Source organism: Thunnus maccoyii, chromosome 1 (genome assembly GCF_910596095.1).
Source record: "Thunnus maccoyii chromosome 1, fThuMac1.1, whole genome shotgun sequence".
Lineage (NCBI taxonomy): Eukaryota > Metazoa > Chordata > Actinopteri > Scombriformes > Scombridae > Thunnus > Thunnus maccoyii.
Window position 1 is genome coordinate 23,446,581 of NC_056533.1, and position 21,863 is coordinate 23,468,443.

The 21,863-nt window shown below is 38.9% G+C and overlaps 1 protein-coding gene across 1 annotated transcript in view; it reads right to left on the reverse strand.

Moving 5' to 3' along the window:
- Nucleotides 1–21,863, reverse strand: part of dagla (diacylglycerol lipase, alpha) — a 37,712-nt gene that overhangs the window by 13,262 nt on the left and 2,587 nt on the right. The window contains exons 2-11 of the mRNA XM_042408316.1: nucleotides 6,449–6,550; nucleotides 6,090–6,301; nucleotides 5,782–5,883; nucleotides 5,543–5,681; nucleotides 5,302–5,389; nucleotides 4,585–4,719; nucleotides 4,398–4,475; nucleotides 3,619–3,743; nucleotides 3,119–3,269; nucleotides 1,464–1,547 (exon numbers count right to left, since the gene is read on the reverse strand). Coding sequence (XP_042264250.1) covers nucleotides 1,464–1,547; nucleotides 3,119–3,269; nucleotides 3,619–3,743; nucleotides 4,398–4,475; nucleotides 4,585–4,719; nucleotides 5,302–5,389; nucleotides 5,543–5,681; nucleotides 5,782–5,883; nucleotides 6,090–6,301; nucleotides 6,449–6,543 — 1,209 coding nt within the window. The 5' untranslated portion in view covers nucleotides 6,544–6,550. The remainder of the gene's footprint in view (nucleotides 1–1,463; nucleotides 1,548–3,118; nucleotides 3,270–3,618; nucleotides 3,744–4,397; nucleotides 4,476–4,584; nucleotides 4,720–5,301; nucleotides 5,390–5,542; nucleotides 5,682–5,781; nucleotides 5,884–6,089; nucleotides 6,302–6,448; nucleotides 6,551–21,863) is intronic.

The following is a 21,863-nucleotide window of genomic DNA, read 5'->3' on the forward strand; positions in this document are numbered from 1 at the left end:
AAAAATTCTACAAAAAGGCAGCATAAAGCACAAAACACAAGTGGATAAAGCAAAAAAACGGGGAAAATTTAGACAGAGAACACGATGAGAACAATTTAATAAGGAAGTGCACAGGATTTTAGGATACCGTTCATAATCTCCACTGCAAATCTGTTTATTTGTTAGAATGTGATAACTGGGGTGTGGTGGTGGCTACAGTAGGCTTTATGGCACCAACCATGAACCTCAACATCCCTGGTTCGCATCAGACCAGGGAACTTTGTTACATGTTGTCCCCAATCTCTCGTCCCAATCATTTCCTCTCATCTATCTCCATCTCTATATTGCGATCTAATAAAATGTATAAAATCCTGTTATTAGACAGAAAAATAATACAAAATGTATTAGTATGTAGAGATGTATTAACTGTACTTGGATATACCAAGAGCTATACAAAAAAAATGGTATATCCAATGCAGTCTCAGTTTGAAATTATACACATTTTTTTAAACATTAAGATCGGTTTGCTTGTTGTGGGGAGTACAACTCAAATCTGAGCAAAGAGCTCCATAATGTCTTCTGTGACTCTGGAAGGAGAACGCCTGACAAGTGTATTTTTAGTTATCTTGGCCTGGGCATGGAGACTTCAAATTCTCCAAACAGAAAGCTTGTGTTACAAATTGGGGGCAGGTATTCAAAAGATGCAATTTTTTAGCATGCAGGAACGGTCTGACCAATGACAATTGAGGATATCCAACCCTACAGACGAACAATACTCAATTGCTGGACGACACCTTTAAGAAATCATGATCACCATTCCTAAATTGCTGATGAAATATTACACTTCTTCCATAATGTTTTTTCCCAAAGCAAAGTTTTCCTTGGCTCAACATGAGGCTACAGTGGTACGTACTGGATGGAGGAGCCAGAGAAGGTGCTTATTTGAATTATGAATTATGCTTGTCAGAAGTTTAAAGTTTGCCCAGAAAGCAAAAAGAGCTCAACTGGACACTGGTGATCAACAAAACACCTTAGATATTCACAAACACCCTGAAAATATACCTTTCAGCTTTGTGTTTGTAAGCTCCCACTTCATTCCGATTTGCTAACTTGATAAACTAAATGTTTTGACTGGCTGAGAGCAAAGCATTAGACGATTATGAGAAGAGTAATTGCTGTATTTTCGTTTCAAACAATGTTTTGCCTTTTTATAAGGCCATTATTCATCTCTTACCGGTTGTTTTTAAGACATGATTTGAACCACTACAGAAAGTTTCAAATGATATGTAAAAATGGATAGGACATATATTTCTGAAAGTGGACAGTCATGCCCCATGCGTGCATGGTGTAGGAGTATCAGAACACTATTAAATATGACAACTTCACTTGCTCTGGAGGTGTTAGTGAGGTGTGGGGGAAGCAGGGTCAACTAATGTTTGGAGAGGTGAGAAAACGTTAAAACAAGACATGAAAGCTAAATTCACCTTTGGCGATAGGGTTCCTCTGATACTGATGACAACCTTCTTTTTTGCATGATCCACTGCCACAAAGAACGGAGTCTCATAAACCTGAATGGAGGACGCAGAGCAGACAGTAAAAGTGACAAAGTGAGAGGGGCAGGACAGGGGTTAACTGGGGAGACGACAAATACACGTACAACACATGTAGTTTTCACTTTCATCCCAACTAATTGGGCACTTGTATAGTTTTTGTCATCAAATCTTTTCCAAGTTGGCACAGTCATATAAATCACTCCATAAGAGAAATTTATAGATGGAAACTCAGCATTGGCCAACTTCACTTGCTCTGCTTTACAAATCACAGCTATTGTGTGGCTCAGTTGCTACCGTGAGTGCTATTCAACATAAAAATAGAATTAGCAAATTTAATATTCTATGTAATTAGGAAACTATTTTAACAACCAATGACTTTACAGACTGTCTGAGCCTGTTTTATATTGAGGGATTATTTTGAATGACTTCTGAAAAGTGTCCATTTGGATGGAAGAGTGATGTTGGTTACGCATGGCTGTACTGAAAAAAAAGTTGACTTTCAAAAACTCTACAAAATGTTTCATTGATGTATTGGTTTGGCAACTGCACTTTACAAGTAACATGAACATTCTGTTGTAAATTTCTATAATTCTTATTTTGGGTAAAAATCTGGCATTTTTACTCATCAGCTTCATTGGCTAGACTTGGGGATACAGCAGCATTGCTAAGCACATCTTTACAACAAAAGTGGGTAACAACACACAAAATCACACAGGTTTAAATCAAGTCAACAACAAACCAAGCCACTCATTGGGAAATGAAATCAAAGCAGATCATACCTGAGTCGTCCATTATAGAAACACATTGGAGTGTAAAATTTTTGTGTCATCGCTACAGGGGTAATAATCTTAACTGGATTGTAGATCGATCAGTTAATTGAGAGCCTCACTTTCAGGCTGAGTTCCCTTATCACATAGATGGTTTGGTATTAAATTCTCACGCTATGCTGTTAAACACTGCCAAAAGCCAGCAAGACGACATCATACGTTAAGGGCAGAAATGCAATCCCTACTACACCAAAGTGGACACTTTTTGGCTGCACCTCAAGATTCTGTCCATGATGATTATACATAGAATCTGTGACAAAACACAGCCTTGGTGAAGTCCAACACCTCGTGAGAACGAACTCAACTTACTGACGAGGATGCAGACACAGCTCTCACTCCACTACCCATATTTCAGCAACTGAACTGGTGAGTGAAGTGTTATCAAAACAGATACAATTAATGGCCAAAACTACAAGAAACAGTAAACCCACTAATGTTGCAGTAGATGTACAGTGCTGCGCAACAGCCCAGTGTAAAGTGGTATTTATTTGTCTAATGTCCTGTTTACTTTGCAAGCATAACACTGCATGCACAGCTCGGGGACTCTATAGTATGTATGCAAAAGCCTGAAAAGAGCACACTCTAACTCACCTTAACTGTGCACTTTTCGAAAAGACATCAACACAAAAGGAAGAACAAATGAAAACATTATCCTGATGCTGTTTATACACTGCTACACAACACCCATCCTTTGGTTGATTCAGGAAGTAAAGCCCAAACACCTCTGACTGCTCGTTAGCCAGCTGTCGGATTACTCACAGCATCATGGCAGGAAGTGTAGACAATGTGAACCTGCTTGAGGTCCCTGTCCAGGAAGTGTCTGCGTATGGCCAGGACATTACAACCGCAACAGTTGTCCTCCTCCACTGTCACTGACTGAGACAACCGAGAGCCAGACACTGATGTGCAGCTGGGGTGAGAGAAAGAGGTGGGATGATTATAAGAAAACAGGAGACATATAAAGACTAATAAACAAACAAAAGACTGATTGTAAAACACCAGGTGGGACAGACGTAAAACAAATTAACAGGTACTACAGATGTACAATACAGTATCCCAGTGCAGGCAATCTGGATACAAGTATGTGATTAATTCAACATTGCTTGTCAGTGAGTGGGTCTAACTAGAGTGGTATTGTCTCAGTGGATTACCACTTGGCAAGTGTTGACGCATGTGAAATTTGATCTGCACTGGAGAGGCTCAAGAGACACAGAAGCCAAATAGATCAAAACTGTGCGGGTGTTTGCTTGAGTGCTTACGGGCAGGAGCTGACGAGGCGGCACAGCCCACAGGCAGGCTTCCTCATCAGGTACATGGGCCAACCATATGCAGCGAGGGCAAAGAGCATGTAATAGCACACATCCTTGTACATGTTCATCTCAGCCTGGGAGAGGGAAAGAGGCAGACAGACAGACACACATACACACGCATGTCAGAATAACTGAGGAATACACGTAACAACACATTCAGAAATTGATCCTCAAGTATTATTTCAGATAAATACACAACAGCAGAAAAAAAAGCTCAATACCATTGTTTTACTATTATGTGACACTATTATGTGACAGTCTTACTATTATAAGACTAAATTAGTTTATAAGAGTTACATACTTAGATACATAATAAATAAATCTGTTATCGTTTGTGTTTTGTCTTCATCCACAAAACTGCAATCTATGGCGCCAAAAGGCCTCTAGGTCTCTTCAAACATTTTTTTAATCTATTTATCATTATTTTTTCTTTTTTAACTTTGTGAAACTTTCTGAAGAAAAATACTGATGTCCTTGTGAAACCTTTTACTACCTACAAGCCCTCTCTTGTATATCATTTGCAATTATTTACTTTACTTAAAAGCAAATAATATTATTATTAATTATTATAATTATTTCAAGGACTGAAAACAGCATTTAAGATTGAGTACAAATGCATGTTGTATTTTTGTGATTCAGTATTTGATTGTTTACCTGAATTCTAAACATTTTAACGTTAACAAGCGTCTGTTCATGTGCTTAAGCATGTGATATGCAAACACACTTACCGAGTTCTTAAGGTCCAGGTATCTAGTGTTACGTGTGACAGGCATTCCAGATAGGAAGGCTAAAATATCATTGTTGGCCTTAACGGGACAAAAAAAAAAACAGAATAGGAACATTATTTTTATTATAGCACATAAATATCACAAGCATGGAAACAGAGACATGATAGTATATTATAGACAGTGATACCTGGTCCAAGATAGAAGATCTTTTAGACCTCTGTCGCTGGCGGAGAAGTACCAGGCCAGCAATAATATCACTAGGCACAATGTCCAGGTCTCTGAAGAACTCTGCGAAAAGGCTGGCCACTTCTGAATATGCATCCTGGAGAAGAGAGCGGCAGATATGAGTACATCTTGGCAAAGTAACAGTAACAAAAAGATGACTGAACTACAGGAGGTTTTCCACAAAACAGACGTAATCAACAGACACGATCACGTACTAGGACAAGTGTAGTAAATGAATATGTATAAATAAATACTATGTCCCAGATAATCGTGAAGATTTAATAATGTATGAATAAACACCATGTCCAGATCCAAGAATAGCCGTGCAGCACTTTTGTTTTTTCACAGCTTTTATGGATTTGTTTATTTGAATTTTGTTCTGTTACAGTCTAGTAGAGTAAATGGTAGTTATAATATAACTGAACTTATTTAGGGAGGCTTGTGAATTGATTGAGCCTGAAATTAAATCATTATACATTCATATTTTATATGAAAGGCCCAACGTTGTCAGTAAGTAGCTGTGTAATAAGCTTCTTTGCGTCAGTCTTGATTCATCTTGTCAGGGCTCATTTTATTAACTGGCTTACTAGACATTATCCCTGACATATTTCTGGTTTTATTCTTTTCTGTTTTCCTATAACCGCAGAGAGGAAACTACTAAGTGTGTAGTGTGACTCACTGATTGTGTATCCTGGGCTCTTGTGCAGCACATGAAGAACTTTAGTCTCCTGCTCCAGCTGCTGGCTTGGCCTTCCTCCAGCCTGTGTCTAATGGAGAGAAAAGGTCAACAGAAACGGTCAAAACTGAATTAATGTGAGAAATAGGTGATATTGCATGCCTGGATGCTGTGTTTTAGTTGAGTTCTGTGTCAAAATAAAAAGAGATGAAGAGAAATAGAGAATCTGAGGGCCTAGTAGTACCTTAATGTGTACGTAGTGAGGTTGCGCTGACGCCGCCGGGTGGCTTTCAGTTTGACAAAGGTCCGACCAGTTGGATCAAAGGTGCACATGAGAGTAATGCAGACGCTGAATATCACCAGCCAGTTGCATGCAACGATTCCTGCAGACAATAATGAAACAGAATTCACATTCAAGCATAGCAAACTCCTTTTAACACAAAATTTCCATTACTATTCTCTTTAACGCCCTCTTTCACTCACCCAGAGCCAGGTTTTTGGCAGTGACATCAGAGCATGGCTGGTAATACTGGACGAGCCAGGCAATTCCCACCACGGCATATACTAGCTCGACCAACAGAATAGCTAGAGAGAGAATGGAGGAAAGAGAAGGAGTGAGTGGAATAATGATCAATATCTGCCCAATCAATAAAAACAGTGTTCCAATCTTAACACGGAACCACAACTAATCCTCACAACCACCTCATCCAATTCTCACAAGTATCAAGAGGTATCTGTACATAAAAGAGAGCCTCATGTACAAGAAAAGTGTGTATGCCTGCATGTCTTACCCAGCCGTATATAGATGACATACTGCACAGCTTCCCTGGGCTGTGTGTACAGAATGCTGCCTCTCATGCTCAACCACATGATGGCGCTCTCACAGATAAGGCAGCTGACCAGGATGCCCAGGTACCCTCGGCCATGGTCCACCAGTGTTACAGAACAGGACTGGTCTGAGCCGTAGGGGAGGCCGAACAGAACCACCGACAGAACCACCAGCCTGAGCATGAAAGACAAGGGCAATGTAGTAATGATACAGCAAAAACAAACACTCCTTCGTACAGGGATACATTGAGAAATAAAAAAATAAATATATATATCTGCAGGAAAAAAAAAAATCAATACAGTGAAAGAAACACTGACTCACCAGATGCAGTGCAATAGAAAAAGAAAGAGGGCGGGCAGCACCAGGTCATCACTGCCAACTGACCAGCGCCGCCGAAACATCACCATGCCAGGCATCACTGCCCTGTGGGAAGATCAAGGGTGAGAAAAACACCTTCAGGGATGATGGGCATCATTTCAACCTTGCATCATTGTTTCAAAGCCTATTGTGTCTAATTTCTCTACATACATTTTGAAAAGCTTTAACCCAATTTCCTATATACTGCACGTCATAATTTTACATGATGTCAAGCTTCAAAACAGCTTAAGATGGAAAGAAAAGGTAAGAAAACAACATGTTTATACTGGTCAGAAGCTCAGCATCATCAGCATGAACAGGGCAGTGATTAACTTTCTGTCTTACACTCTCTATATGTTAAAACTGAGAGCGAACTGCAGGGATTATAATGGAAACAGCCTTGCCACAAGAGAAGAGTGAAAGATAATGGGAAATGGAATAGATGAGACTAAGTGGGTGAAGGGATGTAGAGAAAATGCACTACTTAATGAACAAAAGAATGAGAACCAGCTTTGATACATGATGGTACCATGCCGGTTATAGCCACGTGAAGAAGCTTCTTTTATGTCACTGCGGTCTATTCTCTTTGTTTGAAAGCATTGTGAGTTTACTCAAGTTACCTCCGGGCTAAACTGAAATGAACTGTAAAAGACATGGTAGTAAGGAAATGGCAGGGAGAGAAGGAGCCACAGAGAGGCTGATGCAGACCTCATGATGCTGATACAGGCTGATACAGCCTTTATGGAGCGCTGCTCCTGCATATTTGCTGAAAACTAAAGGACAGCTTTCACAAATCTGACAAAAAATTATACCATCCATCATGCCAAAACCATTGACTATATACAGTGCATTCAGAAAGTATTCAGACCCCTTCACTTTTTTCACATTTTGTTATGTTGCAGCCTTACGCTGAAATCATTTAAATTCATTTTTTCCCTCATCAATCAATACTCAATACCCCATAATGACAAAGCGAAAACCAAATTTTAGATTTTTTTGTAAATTTAGTAAAAAGGAAAAACTGAAATATCATAAATACATAAATATTCAGACCCTTTGCTATGACACTTGAAATTTAGCTCAGGTGCCTTCCATTTCTCTTGATCATCTTTGAGATGCTTCTACACCTTGATTGGAGTCCACCTGTTGTAAATTCAATTGATTGGATGTGATTTGGAAAGGCACACACCTGTCTATATAAAGTTTCACAGCTGACAATGTGTTCAGAGTAAAAACAAAGTGATGAGGTCGAAGGAACTGCCTGCAGAGCTCAGAGACAGGATTGTTTCGAAGCACAGATCTGGGGAAGGTTCCCTAGATCACAGTGGCTTTCATAACTCTTAAATGGAAGAAGTCTGGAACAACCAGGAATCTTTGGGGGAGAAGAGCCTTGGTAAGAGAGGTGATCAAGAACCTGATGGTCACTCTGGCTGAGCTCCAGAGATCCTGTGTGGAGATGGGAGAAACTTCCAGAAGGACAACCATCACTGCAACACTCCATCGATCTGGGCTTTATGGCAGAGTGGTCAGACGGAAGCTTTTCCTCAGTGAAAGACAGAGGAAAGCCTGCTCAGACTGTGAGAAACCAGATTCCCTGCTCTGATAAAACCAAGATTGAACTGTTTGGCCTCAATTCTAAACATCATATCTGAAGGAAACCAGGCACTACTCAGTTGAAGCCAAAGGTGCTTCAACTAAGTACTGAGTAGAGGGTCTGACTTATGTGAATCTGTTATTTCAGTTTTTCCTTTAATAAAAATGCAAGAAGTTCTAAAATTCTGTTTCTGCTTTGTCATCATGGGATATTGAGTGTAGATTGATGAGGGGGGAAAATGAATTTCAATGAATTTAGCCTAAGGCTGCAACATAACAAAATGTGGAAAAAAGTGAAGTGGTCTGAATGCACTGTATATAAAACATGTAGAGATGAGCTTAGCAGCTCAACTTAATTTTAAGTCTTCTTATTGGTGACTGTCCAGCCCTCCTCTGCTTTTAATATTGGTTCAAAGCATTTTTTAAAAAGTTTTTTTCAGTTATTGAGAAACTGGCAGCACCCTCCTTTTTTCAACCTTAAATCCCACAATCACAGTTGTTCAAGTCTCCCTCTGAGTTGTGCCTGCATGAAATAGCAAAAGGGACAGCTGCATCACTGCCTGGTTAAAAGGTGTAAACGTAGGATTGTACAAAGACTTTCTGGTTGGAGCTTATTAACACTGCAGCAAATATGTAGTAATCTACATTTCAATAGGTTTAACTTTAACTACAGAAGCAATTTGGTGGGATCAAAAAGCAGGAGCTGCAAGATCTAATTTGTTAATTTAAACTGCTAATTTAAATGGATCAAAAGAGACAGTGATGTGCAATTGTGCATAAAAGTTAGATCTTGTGGCCACTGGTCCGATTGGACCAAGACTGCAGAAAACCTGGTGGCAGCATTCCTTTGTTTAATATTTTTCAAGTTTGTTCCTGTTGCTGTTCCTGCTAACACAAGTAAGGATTGAGAAGAAAAAGCCTCTGCATAACTAATAAATATGTAGGCTGCCAATGAATTGTAAAGATAAGATCTTGCCCAGATCACAAGGAGTTCCCCCTACAGATATCTGCATTGGACTTGCCTCTGACCAAATCATTTTAATCCTCTTTACCAAACCATGTATTACATGTATTCAATATGGTAGCTCAGCACATATCCTGAATTGACTAAGAAGGACAAGAGAGGACATCGTCCAGTCTCTAAAGTATACAATTCTTGTGCAGAGAAAATCCTGTTCCTGGATTGTACCTCAACAAGAATACACATAATTACCTCTGAAGGAATAAATCAGAAGATAAAAACATTCAGTGAGGCATTCGTGCTACCACCTACATAGCTCTCAGTAGGGATGTGTAGAGTATGACAGAAAAACACTGGCATTTCCTCTGTCCAGATCTGGTGGAGAAGTAGTTTTTTTACAAACCATTCACTATTTTGTTAAAACAGACGTTTATTTATATAGTCATTTATTTATTTTTGTACGCAAATGAAATGAAGCCAGTATATCTCGGTAGTGTGGACCACCAAGACATTTAGTGAAGATATGACTGCCATCGACATTACAGTAACCCTGACACTTACTAAACTGTAAAAGCAAAATTCAGTATTTCAGTTTCAACAGGGGCAAGCACATGTCATGTATTCAGGTTTATTTCATCAGACAAAATACTTGTCTGATGACAATAACAAATACTATTGCAAGCACATGTCATGTATTCAGGTTTATTTCATCAGACAAAATACTTGTCTGATGACAATAACAAATACTATTGATCATTTGCTCTGATGATTTGAAGACTTTGCAGTGCTATACAGCTATACAACAACAACCCTGTTACTTTGTCTAATTGCTATTTTATTCTATGTAGAACATTACCAAAAATGCGTACTAATACTGAATGAAAGAATGTTTGTAGTGGTTTGTTATGTCATCAAGGCTTAAAATATATTTTTATTCATATAAGCCAGCCCTACTATTTCTCTCTATTGAGTTGGAAATGAGTCATGAACTTACACATGGATGGATATTGTCACAATTTAACAATAAGCATGATCTGCAGCTAAATATGAATCACATATAATAGGGTGACAGGACATGGCAATAATTAGCTTCCTCTCTGTTCTATTAAGAGAAACAAAATAACTGGTGGAAGTTAGTTTTGCTTTTTGAATCATCCTAATCCCACTATTTGCTTGACTGTGAAATGTCTGCTTTGACTGCTTGAAAATTGACATTAAGCTGCAAAGAGCTATACTCTCCTTCTTTCCTACATTAGAAAATATTTTGGTGATTAAAACCATTTTTTTCTTTGGCAAGACAAATCAAGGGACATGATTTCTTCATTACACCACACCAGAGGGGTTGGTGATTAGTGGCTATTGGTAATACTAGTGGAGCTAGATAAGTAGGTATGGTGGCTGGACAACTGAGCGGGCCATGGCTTTCAGATTTAACTGCTCATCAAGCCAGTGGGGTCAGCCAATGTAGTTTAGCCTAAGCAGATACGATGCAGATATAAGGCTGGGTCAAGCCACAGAGTATAAGCTCTTTGCTTGGGTGAGGATTCAAAGGCAGTTTTAAGGTACAGTAGGTCAGGGTTAAAGAATGAAACAGTGTCCCCTATTAGGAGGCTAGATAGATTTATAACAGCACAGCAAATTATCTACAGGGCCTGATCAATGGTCAATGGTCAAGACATCATGTTACATTACATTAATACTTCGATAGGAATGCTCACCCAACCTTTGGCACTTTTATTGTTATGTATTGTTAACTGTTGCAGGGCAATTTATGCTCAGTAATTACGTCAATGTTTTAGTGGCACAAAAAAAAATTCACAGTTTTCACTACAACTTAGCCTGAGCTATTTTGGTAAATGATTACAACTAGCTAACTGCATCAAAGCAGGGGAGTCAAATCATGATCAGTAGAGTGGCAGTGTGAAGGTTTTCCTTCCAATCAAAACACTACAGCAGGTGGTTTCACTGATTGGCAAATCTTCAACCAAAGAGAAAGGACAAATCAGTGAAATCAGCCTCAGTGGTGTAAGGAAAGTGGTGTAATATTTTCTCTCAGCCTTCCACCGCAAATGATTTGACACCCCAATATAGAGCTTGGTCTCTTGCTGTCAATATTCATAAAAAGGAAGCAATAAGGAGAAAATTAAGCAAATAATCTTAAGAGCAAAAGCTTCAGAGGGGACTGAAAACTTAATAAATATGAGGTATGTGGCTCTTCTGCTTTGAGGTGATGCAAGAGAGTGAAGGAAACAAAGACAAGTGTATGGGTTCATGTGACTGAAGTCAACTCACAGCCACTTCTATTACTATCTGGGTTGGAATAGCATTAAAGAGGACAGTAGAATGAGGGAAGAGGGAAAGAGGGGAAAAAAAATAAAGGAACATCTGAACCCCCGCCTCCGCCCCAAATCTCATTTAGGCCAAAACAATCAGGCCAGTGAAATCAAGCAGATCTCTCAGATGCGAAAGGCACAGACTAGACCACCAGGGACACTGTTATCAGCACTCTCCTCCAGGCCTGTTGTTACGATATGGCTTAACTCCCAGCAGGGACCTCAACGGTGGAAAACACATTATGACATAATAATGAATTAAATCAGATTAGACAGTTACAGTGTGACCTTGTTGTAGTGTAACGTGTAGATGTACCCAATAAAGTTTTTAGGAGTAAAAAAATAAAAAGTCATGTTATGTAAGATCAGTGGGATCCATTCATCCAAGTATACATCCGTTTTCAAAACCACTTGTTATAAGGGTCACATGGGGATGGAGCCTATCCCAGTATGCACTGGGTGATTTATTGTTTCCAAATTGAGTTTTTTTGTTGGCGCTGCATCATCTCTCAACAAAGCACTGTTACCTAAACAAATTTTAACTAATACCACTATTAAATCAAACATTTTCATTGGGAATTTGGTTATCTGTCCAATATAATTTGATGTCTGACAACATCATACTATGTAAACTTTAAATCACAACGGTTTGTTCCTTACTCATCCTTTTTATTAATGGTCTTTTAATGTTTGATTCTATTTTATTTTTTGATGTGATAAATCGCTTAATCTATAAAATATTTAAAAAACTGAAAAATGCCAATCAGTATTGGGTAAAGTCTTCAAGCTGTTTTGTCTGACCAAGAGTGCAAAACTCAAAGATATGCAATTAATGATATGAAACAGTGAAAAGCAGTATATCCTCATTTTTGAGAAGCTGGAACCACAGAATAATAATAGATAAATAATAAATAACTTAAACAATTACTTGAATATTTTTACTACTATTTAATTTGCTGTCAGTCCCTAATCGATTAATCTTTTTAGTGCTGGTTATGATCCGTAAAGCACTTTGCACTTGCTTTTAGACAAGCATTTTTATTAACATGTTTACCATTTCTACTATCTTCTTTCTCAGGTTGTACTCTCAATTTTCATGCATCTATCGGGCAACAACAGTGACCACAGATCCTTAGGTCTATCAATGTTCCCCATTAATCACTCTCCAGATACTGAGGAGATTAATGTGCTAAGAACACCTCTGAAGAAATAGCCCTTTAACTCTATCAGTGTAGCTAAAAGCACTTTCCAAGTCCAGTTTAAAATGATTTAGGTATGTACACCTGTGACAAGTCCTCAAGTCCGTTTCTGGCGATGATGTGCATTTTAAAATGAAGCTTGACTTTTTGTTACAGTCACACATACAGTCAAGAGCACACTAGCCCACTAATCTTAGTATAGGTAATCAATCAAGTTGCACAGTGACATACACGAAATCCAGCCTATTACTCTTGTAATCAGTTCTCTGTACAACTAATCAGCACTGACCTCACGCGAGACAGGCTCTGCTTGCCTCGTTTCGTGGAAGAAGACACTGGCCATCAGTACATGTCTGAACCAAACATCCTCACTAATAGCATTTGCCTCCTCAAGGTCTTTCCCATCCATCACCCTGGGGATTTTAGCCTATTAGTGGTGTTGTTTGGCTTCTACTGTAGAAGCAGACGTACTTAGACTTTTTACACCGCAGTGAAATGCTAACAGATCATACTCATGTTACATTCCACTTTACTTTTTTTTCATGAGGAGGGGCCCAATATATTTTTATTAATGAAAAAGATGAATGCATTTTAAAAGTAACTAATTAGAGACAAAATGGGATGTATAAGATCATCCAAAATAAGACCACCCAAGAGTCTAACTGAGGATTCCCAGCGTGGTTTCCAGAAAACTGCAGGAAGATTTTGAAAGAAGATGAACATCTTTACGAAGAATATGTTCATCAGTTCAAGAGGTATATCTGACTTGCAAGTGGGCTGCAATGGCTCCAATCACACTGATTCTTGCAAAGTAACAATTTGTGATGAACTAGACATGAAAGGAGATTTTTGCTGTACATATGAAAACCAGACATGTGGCTTGATAGGGGCAAATTTGGTTTTGGAACGGAAATAACACATTCCTTTGACAATGATGGCAATTATTTGAGTAATTATATACCTGATGTTCTATCAAGGCTCCATGAAATAGACAAAGACATTTGAAGATTGTCAAATCTCATCCCAAAAAATGAGTTACAGCATTAGGGCTGTTGTAATATATGGCAACATACTGATGTTGCATGCACTCAAAAGCCATAATCATCAATGGTTTGAGCCACATCTGAACATTTGATCTTATTGTGATAAAACCCTTGCACATCCAATCAAGATGAGAAGTAAAAGTCCACAAAGGGACAGAGGATGGAGAGGGGAAAAAACACTATCAGGACCTCTTGTCAAGTTGGTCCTACCCAGCATGCTTAAACAGTTAAGTTAAGCAACATAAGCTAATGGTTGTTATATTTTCACATTACAAGGCATCATAGTTTGGACCATGTTACTATATAGAAACTATATATATATATATATATATATATATAAAAAATAATAATAAAAATAAAAATCAGAGAGTAGTTTGAACTATAAAAAAACATGCCTCAATTTGGATTGGATTCCATTCACTGTGAAATGTCTTTCAATTAACTGTTTGTGTATAGTCCTACATGTAAATTTGTAATACTTGAGATTCATGCCTTTGTATACTATAAATGGACGTGTGCATAGTGTTAGAATCGTTTTGCACAGTTATTGATCACTCACCCTTTACCAAGGTGCTTTTTCAAACTCTTAAGTCAAACACTGATCAAAGAGAAACTGTCATGCTTGCATAACAACAATTTGATTTTTTAAAAATATTTTAAAGCATATTGATGCATTCAGCAAGGCAAGTCCCCATAACCTGCATAATTATACTTTCTGATATGACGGCACATTTTTTAATTCCTCTGTTCAAATGATAAAAAACTGGAAGGTAGAATTTCAACACATTTGTACTTTTAAACCTCCTCAAGCAATAAATATATTCAGCACACATCTCGCACCCTGCTGAATTTCTAACCTGAGATCAAAAGAGCATCTAAATGTCTAACACCTGACCTTTAGGGCAACTCTACTACACAGAAAACTCATTTTCGCTGCTTTCCCTGACTCTCCTATGATCGTGCTTTTTACATGCGGCATGAGTCATGCAACCTCCTCACTCTCATCCGTAGCTGGTGACTCCATCTGAATCCAAATGACATGTGTTTTGTGAAAGGACTGTGACATATCCCTGCGTGTGTGCAATGCTTTTGTGCTCCACACAGCGTGCTACTGTGTGCCAGGCCCAGGCCCGTACCCACGTGACGCAACAACAATGATGTAACAACAATGACAGGACTCCCTGTCCGTCATTATTGCTTTGTCTTTGATACAGACTTATTGAAACAAACAGGACACAGGCAGGGGAATGCTGCACGCCATCTGAAATGTTTCACGGAGAATGCTTGCTTTTCAGTTGCCAGATGCATCTTCTATATATGCTATACTGTAATAGAGGTTACAGTAATCCTATATATACACAGTATATGGCCAATAGATGTTTTACCCATGAATGCTAATACCAAGGTAAAAATTAAAACACACCCGGTCTCACTGCTCAAAGATTACACAGAGGACTTACAGCACCATCAATATATCAATACATTACTCCTGAGGCAGCCACGGTCAATGGAGTGGAATCTCAAATCTGCACAAACCGTAAACTCGCAGTTTACACATCTGAAATCAACACTATTGTGTATTTCTTTTTGCAGACAGCAGGTTGATTTGGTACGACTTGCAGCAGGTGTTTTACAATCCTACTCTTCCATCTCACTCACAACGAGTCTGCTGCCGCAACAGCAGCATCAAGCCGGGCTGTTGCACACAGCCTGTTGGTTACAGCTTCTTTATTTTTTATTGCTTTCTCCTCCTGCGTAACCTCTCAATCTACCACCACTGTTAGCGAACCCAAGAAGAACATTAACTTTGTCTTGAAAACATCTCCACACACACACACACGTAAAGCAGATCTTACTAACTGGTTTGAAAACAAACAGGTGAGATATATGAATCCATTATCATGACAGGTAAATGCAATAACCAAGTCTTACTGATGATATGTTACTGCAACATAATATTTCGTCATTCTGGTTAATCAATTTTTTCTGTTAAAGTTATTACAGAAAGAAAAGGTAATGAGTACACCATTATCCTTTTTTTCAATTAAATGTTATGCAGCAGGTCTTTATTTTATTCACTGTGCCTTTATACTGACGAAAAACAACACTACTACTTTTAACACTTTCAGTTAACACTCGCTCAACAGTGAGTATTAACCTAAATCTTATCACAAGGTACAATCTACAGTATATTCTGCGTGTCAAAAAATCATCCCCTGTAGGCTTTAAAGGTCATGGTACAAAGTTTTTTTTTGTTTCTTTGAGCTCAAGCTGTGATCAACTGGATTTCAGTCAGCCAAAATGAGTCCCAGCAGTGACAATATGTCAAGATGCCTGCTTCAACTTTTTTGCCGGACAGACGACCCTGTGTTTGTTTTGGTGGAGCCCTCTGCTGCTTGCCTGCCCCCATTCAAATGAATGAGAGGGCTGCGTTTTTCACACAGGGCTAAAGCCAGTCTTAATGTGGCTACAAGAGTCCACAGCCATGCTAGCAGCACTGTGAGACTGTACTTAGACACTGTGACACAGTGGTTTAAGCTAGACAAATCAGGGGACCACCAACATCACTAGGATTCATCATCTGGGAACCATGAATGTCTGTACAAATTTAATCCAGTATATGTTGAGATATTTCACAGTATCAGTAACAACTTTGACTGTTGCTGGTGGTGCTACAAAAAAAGTTTGAGAATCACTAGTCACTAGGGTTCATCCTCTGGGCGCCATGGATATCTGTACCAAAACTCAAGGGAAATCATACAAAAGTTCTTGAGATATTTCAGTAAAAGCAAAAAAGGTCAACCTGCTGGTTGTTTTGGAGGAAAATTCAGAAGATTATCTGGGGGCTATGAATTTCAATCAAAATCAATCAATCTGTCAATTAGTTGTTCAGATATTTCAGTCTAGATCAAAGTGGTGGACCAACCGACCGACTGATAGACCCACATTGCCATCCCTAGGGCTGTGCTGCTAGCATGGCTGAAAACAGGATGCCTGGTTGTCTTGTAGGGAAGTTGTGGTAGTGTAGCAATGCCTTGTGTATTTTGCAGAAATTGATTAAACAAACAAGAAACAATGTTCCTGTTTCTCCTACTGCTGGGTGGCCTTCTGTCAGTGTGTGTACTATTATGGGTGTCCATCCAAAATTGGGATACTCTTCTATTCTCTGATGAAAGGAGCATGTTCTGATGGAGACTTTTCTTTTCAAACCATGTATTTCTTATGGTGTGCTTCAATAAATGCTACACTGACCTAACCTCTTGAGTAATCATATTGGACACAATATTTCACAAACATGCATTCCATGTCTGAATTGCATTCCCAACCTTAAACTCTATATTTGGGTTGCTTTGCCAGTCAATCAATGGACAGTAAATACGCACTACTGAACTACAAAGCTGTATTTAAATTTGATCCATCTTTAGCCTACAAATACAAAAACACACGTTGACTTTTAATCATCAGTAGTGCCACGATTCCTTCACTTGTTTGATGTTCAACCTATGTAGAGTATATGCAACTCTTGACACATTTACATGTCAGCACTGCATAAAACAGCTTTCAGCAGGATGGATACTGGAAGTGAAACTATGTAAACTTGGGTGTGTCAAACAAAACACAGATGAACATACTCCAGCTCTTGTCTAAGCATCTGAAAACAATATCTGACAGTCACTGAAGTGCATTTAGTTGCTGCATTAAATATGGCGTATGCTGATCCATTACATGTGACGCTTTTATTTGGTGAATGCAAAATGAATGTTATTCATTGTTGACAGCCCGTATGCACTTGTGGGAGTCTACATGTTGGGCACATAGTAAAAATTCTCATAGACAGGTCTCAGCCAGAACTGGTTTCTAGACAGGAGGAACTTACATTAGTGCCATGTAACATTCCTGAAGTCATGTGTGTTAAAGAGTTATTCAACTATTGGTTAATGGTAAATGGATTGCACTTATATAGTGCTTTTCTACTTTATCGGACAAAGAGTTTTAAAATTTTTGCCTCTTATTCAACCATTAACACACACACACACACACACACACACACACACAGGTGGCGGAGGAGCTGCCATGCACAGGGCTGCTCAAGGACACTTCGACACATGGACAGGAAGAGCAGAGGACTTGAACAGCCAACCCTGCGGGTAGTGGACGACCCGCACAACCCCCTGAGCCACACCCGCCCGTTTACACAGTATTGCATTTTGAGGTGGTGAACTATTATTCAAGAAAGGCTCTTCAGACAAACATTCTGTCATACAGGTGTCCTGTGCTGTGACTTTCCTGTCTTGAAGGTAGCTTGTTGTGGTGTCAGACTCAAGAAAAATCAACAGGAAAGTAAAAAAAAATATCTGCTTTGAAGAACAGTGTAGGCAAGCTAAAGAAGGCTTGGCATGTACTGAGGTGTTGGGCACGATTCGGGACAGACAGAACGTCTGCAAAAAGTGCTGAGGTTACTAGCATGATGGTGCAACACAGTCCTAATTCTCTCAGTCTCCTCTGCTCTAAGTCATACACCCATCTGCTCCAGTCTCTCTCTTTTTCTGCCTGGGTCAGAGTTACACTCTGCGTAGATCATGATTCTCTTCAGCGTTTGTCACATCCCTGGCTCTTACTCCTGCTGTTGCTAATGATCATGTCACTCCCTATTCTGTCAGACTACAGCAGCATTCTGTCCATCCTAAAGAACCTCACCCTCTTCCGTCTCCATTTCACCCTCTGCCTTTCTCTTCTTCTGTCTTCCCATCCTCAAGCTCTCTCCTTCTTCTCCTTCTACCCACACGCTCATTCAGTATTCATATTTTAGAGGACATTTATGAGCATGAAACCGAGCGTGTGCATCTGGACCATTTTCGGTGCAGAGGAAACCTACATTTTCTCCTGTAGCCTTCCCAGTCCCCTTCCTCTTCCTTATCTAGCTAATCCAGATTCTGGTTTTGGTTTTGCGTTGCTCATCTTTTTTTAGACTGAAAGCCATGTGCCACTCACTCCTACTCTCCCTCTGCCTCTTTCTCCATCTTTTTCTCCCACTGCCACCCACTCAATTCCTTTCACCTCTTCCCACTCAATTTTCTCTTCTTTCAGTTGATGTGATAGTATGTGCACTGCAGATTGCATGTGTGTGTTTGTGTATACATGGATGTTTTTTTTGTGTTTGGGTGGTAACATATGTGCTCTGCCAACCTGTCTGTGGCTTACTGCCACAAAACCATGCACAGATTTATTAGTCATTGTATCAGATACTGAAAATAACTGCTGCAGTTTTGCCCATGCAACACACTACTGCAGCCAAAGGGTTTTCAGCAGTGTGTTGCATGCGTGTATTATGGGAAATGTTAAATTGGCTTCTTTCACGCACTTTAATTGAACAGTTGTCTGTTAATGGCTTTGCTGCAGAATCACATGATTTCAGATCTGCAGCTTATAGATTTTGGAAAATACGTGCAAGGCTCTCTGAGAGGGGACACACACATATACACTCCTGCTTGCAAAGCACCTGCACAGATCATCAATACTGTGAAACACTCATCACAGTGGGTTGCCCTTTTAAAATGTGGCTTTTTTAATCACCTGTCCCATGGTGCACTATTAAAAAGATAAAGTCTAAAATTAATGTGCATGCTATGAGAGTCATATCTCCACAAGACATAGGGTATAGTAAGGTATTACATAAATCAAAGCCTTTTCACAAATTTTATTTTCGATTGTGGTGCTAAAACAATTTATATTTATGGTCCATTTATAAAGGAATGATCTGTTATAAACATATAATTTTCTAATTAACACATGACTAATTAGGTCATTAAAGGGTGCTTGTTGTGTTGACAACAAAGTCAACCTCAATTTCAAGTGCCCATGGAATAAAATTTTCCTCTGGGGTTATCATCCTAGAATTGGCATTAATATCTGAACTGAATATAATAATAATAATAAATTAAATGGCATCAACATCAGTCCAATCAACAATAAAACATGCAATAAGCAACAGAGCATATCTCAGCAATGATTTAAAATTGACATTATAGCATAACATAAGAGGCAGTTGATGCAGTTAAAGTGAGTAAGCTAGTTTAAAAATATGGGTTTTAAGAGCAGTTTTGAATTCTGTAATGGGAGTCCAGTATGCGGATGTGAGGGGGAAGGGAGTTCAGAAGTTTGGGTGCAGCATAGGAGAAAGGCCCTGGCACCCATTGTGCTGAGGTTGATGGCTGGTGGTGCCAGCAGACTTGCGTATGAAGACTGCAGGGAGCAGTTTTTAGACGTAAAACAGTTAGCCAATAAATCGCTTTGTCAATCCACAGAAAAAAAAGTCAGCATGCAATTCATCGTTTAGACAATTTGTTATGGAAAAATGCCCAAATATTCCAGCTTCTCAGTTGTGAGGATTTGCTTTTTTCTTTGTCCAATGTCATAAACTATGTATCTTTGTAATTTGGAGTGTTGGTCGAACAAAACTTGACATTTACGTGATGTGCATTTTTCACTATGTTCTGACAGTTTATAGACTGAACGATCAACAAAAATCGACGAAATAATCTGCAGATTAATCATAATGAAAATAATCATAGGTTGCAGTCCTGAGCAGGATAATTCAAAATGTTAAGTATCAATTGTATCGGTCCTCAGTTGGGCAAATACATGCAAATATTAAATGATGTAAGGTAGTTTGACCACCATATGTCCACTCTTCTTTCACAAGCTTTCACCTACACACATCGACACAGCAAACACGACAATAAAAACAACTGTGTAAAATGTTCTGCTTATATAGACCTACATCTTTTGCTATCAAATTTATGTCATCATTGATCCCTAACCCTCTCAACACTAAAAACACTCTATTCACATTGGCTAGAGGGAGTGTGCAACTGTGACGTAGTGTAATCATTGTTGTAAATTAATATGAAAAGGCCTATAAAAAATGTACCGGTGGGCATTCTATTCAAAGTAAAAGCTGCAAATCCGAAAATTGCAATATGGATTTTAGCATAAACTTCAACCTTTTACAGCAACACAAAACATATGAGGAAGAGGAAGCAGTGGATGAAAGGTTTACAATAGAAGATTAATCAAGAAAACTTCACAAAAAGGCACCAGATTTTGACAGAAGAGGATCTTCACAATGTACAAGAGAGGGAAAAAACAGAGACACATAACAGCAGCCTTGTCAGTTATATTTCATAAGACTTCCTTCAGCCCAGTGGATGTGAGCAGATATTGATCAGTGACAGTGGCAAATCACCTTGCATTATGGTCAGTTATATTTCATAAGACTTCCCTTTGTTTAAGGGAGTGACTGCATTAGGGTTGGGCAATGTCTTCCGAATTGTGATATGGCAATGTCCACAGTGAAACATCGCAAAGGACGATGATATTGTTGTTGGGGCGCAACTTCTATAAAGGTACTATAGTTTTTTGTAACTTTCTTTTATACGTTTTATGTGTATTATATAGATATTAATTAGTATTTCTATTTTTTGCACATTTGAGCCCACTCTCACTCGGTCTTTCCTTATTTTTCCTCTCTATAGCCTATGCTTAGGCTGCAGAATATACCAGCGAATTAAAAACAAACAAATAAAAAAAACGGCAGTCAGCCCTGCAGATGTGAGGGGATATTGATCAGTGATGGTGACAAATCACCATGCATTATGGTGGCAACAAACTTGGTTGCTAAAAAAGGTACCACTTCACCCATCTGGGAGTACTTTGGGTTTTGTCCTAATGAAAGCAGAGAACCAACAGACACTTCTGAAGTGGTGTGTAGGATTTGTGCTAATGTAATCCATGCAAAAGATGGACAGACGATGAATCTTCACGACCATTCGCGTGTACAACATCCCATTGATTATGGATGGCCCAACCCTAGACTGCATATCAATAGCTGTTCCTAATTTTTGGCTATGATGTAGTCGTGTTATGTTCTACTCTGTGCTGCTTTAGGTCATTCCTAACTGCTGCGTACTTACTATTCTTGATCTGAATGATCCCTGATTTAGACACACAACAGGACTACATGCGTCCATTTAAGGCTTTTGTCCAGATTATAGGGCAAAAATGTGAAAATTATTGGTTGCATGCAGCCACAAAACAAACAAATGAATAAATAATAAATACTGCATAATGCTCTCTTATTTGCTGCTGTTTCATCCTTTAGCTGTGTAATGTCTAGAATACCTGTGAACACCCAACCATCAGCACTAAATTCTGCAAAATCAACCTGCATTTGTTAGTCAATAGATGGAG